The sequence below is a fragment of the Panthera tigris genome, chromosome C2, assembly GCF_018350195.1.
Source record: "Panthera tigris isolate Pti1 chromosome C2, P.tigris_Pti1_mat1.1, whole genome shotgun sequence".
Classification (NCBI taxonomy): Eukaryota; Metazoa; Chordata; class Mammalia; order Carnivora; family Felidae; genus Panthera; species Panthera tigris.
The window spans coordinates 47,866,981-47,877,331 of NC_056668.1; the positions used below are offsets into that span (position 1 = coordinate 47,866,981).

Genomic DNA, 10,351 nt, shown 5'->3' on the forward strand with positions numbered 1-10,351 from the left:
AGAGAGTTGTCAGCAATCCCTGACATTCCTCAGCTTATGGCAGCATAACTGCAACCTCTGCCTCCATAGTCACACCTGTGTATCTCTGTACCTGTGTCTTCACATGGCTTTCCATTATAAGGACACCAGTCATTGGATTTAGGGCCAATTATAATCCAGTATGACCTCATCTTACCTTGATGACATCTGAAAAAACCCTATTTCCAAATAAGGTCACATTCACAGACACCCAGTATTGGGACATCAACATGTCCTTTTGGAGGACACATTTTAACCCACAACAGCTGCTAACCCTTACCTCTGGGAGCTATAGCAAATCACTCCCCAAGCAGAGATAGATGGATCATGGCACTGGAAGGACATTGGTGGGACAAATAGGAATTGTGGAACTTGTCCATAGTTCATTACACTCAACTGTCCTCTAAAAGACCCTTCCTTGACACAGAATTTCTCTATCACCTTCCATTAGTGGCTGCAAAAGGAGGGCATGAAAAGCAGGGGAATAATGATATCTTCTTCTTGGGGTTATTATGAGGACTGAAGATAATCCTGAAGTTTATGTACATGAGTGAAGTTAAGGTGCCCCACACATAATGGTACATCTACCAAGTGGTACAAATGGTAACTCTCTTTCCAACTAAAGGGAATTCTTTAAAATGGGAAATGGGAACAAGTGATTAAGGCCCAAATCTTGGTTTTTCCTGATTTACTCAGGCTATTTGAAATTTCATACAGAAATGGAATTAAAATTTCACTCAATGTTATGGATTAAATGCTTTTTTTGTTCCTGTAAGATTTCATTTATTAGATGTGTAAATCTGGGCAAATTACAAAACCACCCAATTTTCTCATCTGGGTGATGAAGATAATAGTACATCAAAATGGGATAATAATACATCATTGCAGGGCCATTGTAAGGAAAACTCCCAAGCAGCATAACTGACATTTAGTTAGCCAATATACGGTGGATATTTGTCCAGTTATCCATGTAAGTATCTTGTTATTGTAATTTTTTAGCATCTGACAGATGTCCATCCCTCTATCCCCCCATCTGTCCATCATCTGTCCAAGTCTATCTATCTATCTATCTATCTATCTATCTATCTATCATCTATCTATCTATCATCATCATCATCTACCTATCTTCTCTATCATATTATTTTTTATTGGGATAAACTTTACATAACATAGAATTAACCATTTTAAAGTGTGTAATTCAGTGCCATTTAAGTACATTCACAATATTGTGCAACTCTCACCTTTATGTAGTTCTAAAACATTTTCATCACTCCAGAAGGAAACCTTGGAATCATTCAGCAGCCATTCTCTTTCATTCTCCTCCTAGCCCCTAATAATCACTAATTTGCTTTTTCTTTCTATGGATTTACCTATTCTGGATATTTCATGTAAACAGATCATACAATATGTGACTTTTTGTATCTGGCTTCTTTCCCTTAAAATAATGTTTTCAAGATTAATCTATGTTGTGTCATGTATTAGTGAATCATAACTTTTCATAGCTTAATAATATTCCATTGTATAGATATACCATATTTTGTTTAATTCATCATCAGTTGATGGGCATTTGGGTTGTTTTCAACTGTTGACTATTATGAACATTTGTTTACAAGTTTTTGTTTGAATACTTCTTTTCAGTTCTTTTGGGTATATACTTAGGAATGGCATGTGATAATTAATTCTATACTTAGCTTTTCGAGAAACTGTCAAATTGTTTTCCACAATGACTACACCATTTTATATTCCTATCAGAAATTTATAAGGAATCCAATTTCTCCATATTTTTACTAACACTTGTCATTATTAGTGTTATTACCATCCTAGTGGGTGTGAAGGGGTATCTCATTGTGGTTTTGATTTGCATTTCTCTAATAACAATGTTCATCATTTTTTTCATGAGTTTATTGACAATTTGTATACCTATTTTTGAAGATATGTCTCTTAAACTCCTTTGCCCATTTAAAAAATATATTTTTTTGTCTTTTAGTTGTTGAGTTTTAGGTCTTTATACATTCTAGATATTGACTTCTTTTAGGTATATGATTCAGCAGTATTTTATCCTATGCTATGGGCTGTCTTCTCATTTTCTTTCTTTTTTTTTTTTTTTTAAGTTAATTTATCCATTTTGAGAGAGAAACAGAGAGAATGAGCAGAGGAGGAACAGAGACAGAGGGAGAGAAATAATCCCAAGCAGGCTCCACACTATCAGCATCGAGCCTGATGTGGGACTGAAACCCATGAACCTTGAGATCATGACCTGAGCCAAATTCAAGAGTTGGACACTTAACTGACTGAACCACCCAGGGGCCCCTGTCTTTTCATTTTCTTGAAAGTGTCAATTGAAATACAAAAGTTTAATTTTGGTGAAGCTCAATTTATGTATTTTTTCTTTGGTTGATTGTACTTTTATTTAAAAAAAATTTTTAACGTTTATTTACTTTTGAAGGAGAGAGAGACAGAGTGTGAGTGGGGGAGGGGCAGAGAGACAGGAAGACACAGAATCTGAAGCAGGCTCCAGGCTCTGAGCTGTCAGCACAGAGGCCGATGTGGGGCTCGAACCCACAAACTGTGAGATCATGACCTGAGCCGAAGTTGGATGCCCAACCGACTGAGCCACCCAGGCACCCCAGGTTGATTGTACTTTTAGTGTAATATCTAAGAAGTCATCAGCAATCCCAGGTCATGAAGATTCCTCCTATGTTTTCTTCTAATAGTTTTATGGTTTTACTTCTTATATTTAGTCTTTGACCAATTTTGAATTAATTTTTGTATGTGGTGTGAGGTAAGGGTCCAAATTCATTCTTTTGTATGTGGATATCCAGTTGTCCCAGCACCATTTGTTGAAGAGATGATTATTTACCCATTGAATGGCCTTGGCACTCCTATCAAAATGAATTTTCTACAGACATATAGATTTATTTCTGAACTCTCAATTCTAGTTCATTGATCTATATTTCTATCATTATGTCAGTACCACCCTATTTTGATTATTGCAGTTTTTGTAGTAAGTCTTGAGATCAAAAAGCATAATTCTTACAACTTCGTAATTCTTACAACTTTATTTTTCTTTTTTGAAGTTGTTTATGGGTTCCTGGAAATTCCATATGATTTTTAGGATCAGTTTTCCATATCTGTAAAAACAACAACAACAACAAAAACCATTGGGATTTTGATAAGGATTGCTTGAGTTTATAGATTGCTTTGAGTGTTATTGACATCTTAATAATTTTAAATCATCCAGTCCATGAACATGGGATGTATTTCCATTTGTTTAGGCTTTGATTTCTCTCAACAATGTTTTATATAGCTTTCAATGTACAAGTCCTGAACCTCCTTGATTAAATTTATTCCTAAGTATTTTATTTTTTTCAATGCTATTATAAGTGGCATTGTTTTCTTTTTTTTTCTTTTTTTTTAACGTTTATTCATTTTTGAGACAGAGAGAGACAGAGCATGAATGGGAGGTCAGAGAGAGAGGGAGACACAGAATCTGAAACAGGCTCCAGGCTCTGAGCTGTCAGCACAGAGCCCGATGTGGGGCTTGAACTCACGGACCGCGAGATCATGATCTGAGCCGAAGTCGGACGCCCAACCGACTGAGCCACCCAGGCACCCCAACATTGTTTTCTTAACATAATTTTTGGGTTGTTCATTGCATGTGTATAGAAGTACAACTGAATTTGTGTGTTGATTTTGTGTCCTGCAAGTATGATGAATTCATTTATTAGCTCTAATAGTTCTTTTGTGTATGGATTCTTTAGGATTTTCTCTATATAAGATTGTATCATCTGTGAATGTAGAAAGTTTTACTTCTTTCTTTAGAATCTGGATGCCCTTTATTTTTCGTGACTAATTTTTGGCTAAAAATTTCTAGTACAATGTTGAATAGAAGTGGTGAATCAGATGCTCTCATCTTGTTGCTAATCTTAGGGGAAAAGCTTTCAGTCTTTTATCATTGAATATAATGTTATCTGTGAGCATTTATTTTAAAACCTTTTTGTATTCTAATTTTGAAATAACTGAGTGAAATTGCACAACTTAGAAACCTGGCACATTCTCTGAAAGTCCATAATCCACAGAGATGATTACTATCCACATTTTAAAAATTCATCTTCAAATGTCCTTAATGTTTTTTTTGAAATTATGACCTGGTAGATACTATCTGTATTACTTAAATAGGCAGTGAAACCTGATGACCTATCTGTAGCATCTCAGGTAATTAGAGTTGTCTTAGTTAAGATTGATCTTGGAACCAAACATTTTGAAATTTGCTATCATTGGGAATGTGATTGATTATTTTCAATATGTGCTTTTTGTTTTAAATTACAGATTGGTTTTGTCCTTTATCCCCCTAGTGGAGGTCCTGCATGGGATTCAATGGATCATGACAACATTATGTTTCTCAGCATATGCTTTTGTTGGCATTACACATTACACATTGTCATTGTTGGAGTGATTTATGCCTTTGTTACTTGGTAAGTTAGTGACTTTTTTGTTCATGGAAGCTCTATTCCTTGGTATATGACCAACAAGACTCAGAAGTATTGAACTTAAGTTCAAAGGGGGACTTCATTATTTAGTATTCCACAAGACAGGGTAATGTAGCAGAAAATTATCTGCAAACCCAGAAATCCCCCCTTGAAAGAATAAATGCTGGTTTAAAGTTAGACTCGCTCAACAGTGTCTCAGCTGTCTCTCTGACCTATGACCTATGTGTCTCCCTTCAACACTTTTCTGTGCCTTTGTGTCTTTGCATATGCTGTTTCCTTTTCCATACCTGCAGTGAGCCCTTCATTTGCCCATGTGTACATTAATGTTAGCAATTCACAAGCTTGGTGTTACATTTTGATCAACATTTATGTTTCCCATTAAATATGAGTATGTGATTAATTTGACATTTACTCTAATATTTCTAAAAGTAAGATTCAGTTGTTTTTAGAAAGACTCTGATTCAATGTTTCACAATGAACGAAGAGCAATATAACAGACAGATTGATAAAACACATATTCCTAGCTCTCCTACCTATCAACTGTATGACTTTGGGCAAATTATGTAACCACATTAAGTCTCAGTTTTGTTGTTTGCAAAATGGGAAAAATAATAGTACCTCAATAAGAAATGTGTGTAAATGTATGCATAGGACATAATGAGGGTGCAGTGGAGGTTATTCTTGTTGTTCTTATTCTTTTTGTGTTATCTTTCTTGTTCTCCTCCTCCTCCTTCTGTATCAAAAAATGCATAAAGTATAGACCCTATGGGGAGAAACAGACAATTTAGATACAGTGCAATTGGTGGAAATAGTAGAACAAAGCACTATTGGAGCCCAGAGGAGGCTTCCTCATATTTAAGCTTCATCTTGAAGAATAAGAGAATTAAGCTTCATCTTGAAGAATAAGAAATAGAAAAAGTTGAACATGGTTCCTATCTTTAAGGTAGCTAATACCAAATCACAATGGGTCTAGCTGATCCCAACTATTAAGCATGCAGACTCTACACTTAATTCTGCAGACGTCAGCACTGATCTAAATGTTCTATATCTGCAGTTTTCATTTGGTAGCCATGAACTACTTGATTATGTGGTTATTGAACACTTGACATGTGCCTAGTGCCACATTAATTTAAATTAATTTAAATATCTGTATATGCATAGTGACTACCATATTGGACAGTATACATCTAGTAGGTTCTCTAGATAAATAAAATGCAGTAGCTGCTTCTAGGCCCAGTGTGGTCTCAGCATCTTCAAAAACTAGCTTTTTATTCTTCTTTCCCAGGTCACCCCTCCTTCTTTGTGCTTTTTTGAGCTTCACTGCTGAAGCAGCTTTGGTGCTGAGTCTCTTAGTAAGGGAACCATTTCCTTGTGTAACTCCCAGATGTCTCTGCTAGGCTCCTGGTCAGCTTACTTTGATCTGTATTTACCTCCTTCTAGAGGTCTAAGTGCTTTTGGGTACTGGGAGATTCTAGCTTCTCATTGACTGATCTCTATTAGTCCTACTCCATTCCCCCAAAGCATGCTGTTAAGACTGGCTCTGCCACTAAGTAAAACTTTGCTTCTTCCTGTTGTTCTAGGCTGACATCTGGGCCTCATCCCCTTAGGGGCTGGGCAGCCTCCAAGAATAAAGGCGACATTCAAGGAGCCTCTCTAGCTCATGTCAGCTCTCTTCCATGGCCAAAAGAAGACTACTGTCTCTTCCTGTTTCAAAAGGCTTCAGACCCCTCTTATCCACTTACAACTTTCTAGAAACCAGAAACTCCATGTTTATTTTCTCAACACTCCCCACCTACAGACACCTTTATCTTTTGTGACCACTTAGTCCCCTCTACCTGGCATATCCAAATCAAACGCCATGTCTTCTATGAAAACTTCTGTGATAATTCTAGCCCTCATTTCCCTTCATGAGTTTGGATAGTACTTGAGTCGCTACTACTCATTTTAACAATTGTGATCTATCTTTACTATTAGCCAGTCTTATCTGCTAGCTAGGTTGTATCACTTTAAGGAAAAGACCCTTTTCATATTTCACATGGCTGTTGGCATGCTATCAAACATGCAGTAGGTATTCATTAAACACTTATTTGCACTTTTAATAGATCTATTCAGTTACATGGGTATGGGCTTTATTTGTTTGGAAATCATGTTTCAGATGCTTTTCAGTTTTGCTCTCATATTGCTTTGGAAATATAAGACCAAGAGCTCATGTTATGAGGTATGTTGATATAAACTTAAGGAATAACTTACAAAATGTCATGAAGATTCAGTACTGACTTTCAGTGAGGTCACATGTAGGCTAATTCCGTCCTATAATCATAAGCAGTTTTGACAATCTGTTTTTCAGAGTTTGAGTGTGAAGTTGTTTGTAATTCAGTCACAGGTGATGGGTTTTCAGGGGACCCTCTGCTCTTTCTCTTGTTAATTGCAGAGTACATATGGGAGCAAAAACTCAGACACATCCTGACCTTAGTATCCTGGACTTGTATCACTCTGGAAACTGGCAATTATTTGCACTTCTTCTTCACCCTTCCAGCTTTTAACCTGTCTGCACTGGCCATTTATGCATGTGCCAATACCTAGGGCTATAGGATACAGATAGAACCTGAACATGCGTCAGCTTGGTGGCTGTCACAACAGCAAATACAACCCAGAAAGAAGGAGTGGGAAACAGGAGTCACTAGGGTCTGTGTTAAGAATTAATTTGTAATAAGTAGCCATGTCTTTGTTTTATTTTCCGTAAGAGCCATCAAGAATGAATCTAATTAATGAATTAACAATCCATTTCATTTACATGTATTGAGGTTGTGCAATGTAAAGATAACTATGTGAATTTAAAAAAATGACACAAACATTTCCCAGAGTTTAACTTATTTAAGACTATTAGTCTTTCATGAAAACAGTGCCTTGAAGAGCCTAGGACATTGGGAGCAACATCAACAGTCAGTTAATAATCAAAGCAAATTATTTTGATTGGTTTCTTTGGCTCTTGATGAGTGAATAGTTTTTATTACTACTACTTGCTTGTTGTATTATTGGAGGAGTTAATGCTGAGTTGAAAGAGAATTAACCTCTACAAATAAGTGAGTGATATGAACTCCTAGCAGATTGTTCCAAAGGTCATTGATTCATCAAATGTGTGTTGAGCCACTGTTATGTACCAGACTCTGGCTAGCATTAGGGCACTAAATAAGGTGACGTCTTTGCTTTTATGATGCTTATATTTTCGTGAAATCCAGAGAACAAGTAAAGTCATTACATGTTTATAGGGGCAGGCCAGACCTTCACTGGAAGAAGAAGACAGGCAGAAGAAAATAAGGGTAAAGATGCAGATAGGCTGGTGAAGTTTAACACAAAATTATAATGATTTTGATGATTTGGTGTATCAAATGTGTGTGTTCCCATGTATTTTTGGAACTGAACTATGTTTTATTGATATGGTCATAGTACAATGTCTTTACAAATAATCATGCACAGGGAAAGCTTTGCTTAGTCCTTATTACATCAGAGAAGTGGAGAGTCTGCCACAAAGAACCTTCGTATCTCCCAATATCAAAAATTGTTTTGCTGATTCCCCCAGACCCACAGATCTCTTAATCTATGAAAACAATCACAGTGGTGGAGGGCACTTCTTGCATCTTCTTAGTTAATCATAGATCACTACATGGACCATCACATGCAGTTGAGCATGCTGGCCTGCACAAGAGCACCCCTCTGAAGGCACAATTTGGGACATACCTGACATGAGTTTTGACACGGGGAAGGAGATGTCTTCATGCACTTCCTTTATAGGAGAGGGCTCCTTTTTGTAATACATAGCAAGGTGTGGACTTGATGGAAAAGCTCTCAGCTGAGCTTGGTTTCTTCTGGGCTTGCTGCAGTCCAGAGATTCTCTTGTTTCTTTCAGAAATGATCAAAACTATGAATAATTAGGCATTTTCTGACAACGAACTCAACAATCATGTCATACACGATACAAGCTATATTGTATCTGTTTACTTATACACTGCTTTAGTCCACATAAAGGTTTCATGTAGCTCCAAAGTCAAATAAAAGTGATTTTTTTGAGTTGCCTCTCCCATTTGTACAGATAATTTGTAGTTTGCTGTATTATTGATACACATTATTCTGGGTTTTTATTAGACAGCATAACATGAGATGCCTTTCATTCTCCTTAGGTTGGTTAAATCTCGACTTAAGAGGTTCTGCTCCTCAGAAGTTGGACTCCTGAAAAATACTGAACGAGAACAAGAATCAGAAGAAGAGATGTGATTTTGAGGGCCATCTAGTCTTCCTGGATGAACTTTTCTTTTTTGGAATATTTTTGTTCATGGTTTTGTTTTTTGATCTTTTGCTTGGAGAACAGATGGCTGAGGATGATTCTTGGTGTATTGTTTGTATTTCCAATTTGCTTAAAGTATTTGAATTCAAATATTTTGTTTTTAGATTTGTAAGTACTTTGGATGATAAATGCATTTTGCACATACGTCATGGTATTTGGGGCCTGGAGTGACTGTTTCCAGATGATCTTAAGTCTGATGCCCATGCTAAGAAAAATGTGTTATTTACCTTATAGATATGCTCAAGGTTCCTGAGCTTGCTATCATCTGCAATTCATTAAACATGGAATTACACTTGTTTATCTTGTTGTTGCAATGAGAAATAAAGGAATGCAGGAATCTTGGTTCGGAAACCTCAAGTCTTTGTTTTTTTAATGCAACTACACCTCACCCTTGCATCACGAAGAAGGAGCTGTGTGACAAATTCTGGAACACCTGTGTTCTGCCCTGGGAAAAGTAAGCCAGAAGTCATCCTGAGTTGTGCAGTCTTTTAGGGAAGACAAGAAAGACGATCCCTAGGACACAGGGATGCAAAGCCATGGAGACTGGGAAAGGGGAGTTATGATGTCATCTATAGAGTAAAATGTCATTAAACAGCATAGCATAGCCACCATACTGTCCCTTCTACTGAAATAGTGGAGGGGTTAAAATAAGGAAAAGCATTTTATGGAATACCCAGGTAAACAGTCAGAGCTCTTACCTAGTCTTGGACTAAGCAGCCCTTAGTGGGGAGTCAAGAAATCTCATTTCTAATTCTGACCTTACGACTAACCTGCCTCTAGGGCTTTAGAAATCACCATGTCCTCTTTAAAGTAAGGGAATTGAACTGGATGAGTCATGGGACACTTTCTAGCTATCACATTTTATGAATCTACAATCTCTGAGACAAAGTGAAACCAGAGACAGATGATTTAGTAAGTACAATGTTAGTTGGAAAGGCCAGTCTCTTCCGTGACAGAAAAGATAGAAAAGGTAAGGAGGCCTTCAGGGATTCTTGAGGACTGACTTGAATATGAAAGAAAGAGGCAGCCTCATGGGCAGCTGGAGGTGAAACATGGGCAATGAAATCCTGAAGCTCCATGGCATTCCAGAAAGCACTGACAAATCCAGACGCCTGCCCCATTTGCTATTTTCACAGTGACACTGGAGAGGGAGGTGAGTGGATTCTTTAGGCCAAAGAACTGGACACTTCCATTTTTTTATGTAAGGGTTGAAAACAACTGATGTGGGAGCTTGAGGGCTTATTTTGAATGATACAATAAACCTGAGTGCATTTCTGGCATATGAAATGCCCACAGGCATGTGATGTCCTCACGTGATCATGGCATTCTGCATCACGCATATCCTCTATCTTTTCCAGTCCAGCAAGTTTCTGTAACTTTGGCAAGTTTGTTTCAAAAGAGCTGTCAGCTGCCATTCATGAAAATGATATTGCTGGTATTTAGGCCTGAGCAGGGACACTCAGAATACTTAGCCTAAACCAGATTAAAGCTGGAATATTGA

The 10,351-nt window shown here is 37.2% G+C and overlaps 1 protein-coding gene across 5 annotated transcripts in view; it reads left to right on the forward strand.

The window, feature by feature from the left end:
• Window positions 1–9,231, forward strand: part of TMEM45A (transmembrane protein 45A) — a 73,799-nt gene extending 64,568 nt beyond the window's left edge. For 4 of the 5 annotated variants that reach the window (XM_042956462.1, XM_042956461.1, XM_042956460.1 and 1 more), the window contains 2 exons: window positions 4,348–4,493; window positions 6,089–8,665. In XM_042956462.1, coding sequence (XP_042812396.1) covers window positions 4,348–4,493; window positions 6,089–6,260 — 318 coding nt within the window. In that variant the 3' untranslated portion in view covers window positions 6,261–8,665. Of the gene's footprint in view, window positions 1–4,347; window positions 4,494–6,088; window positions 8,666–8,686 lie in introns of those variants that run through there. The other variant, XM_042956463.1, reaches the window with a different exon arrangement.
• The last annotated feature ends 1,120 nt before the right edge of the window (window positions 9,232–10,351 follow it).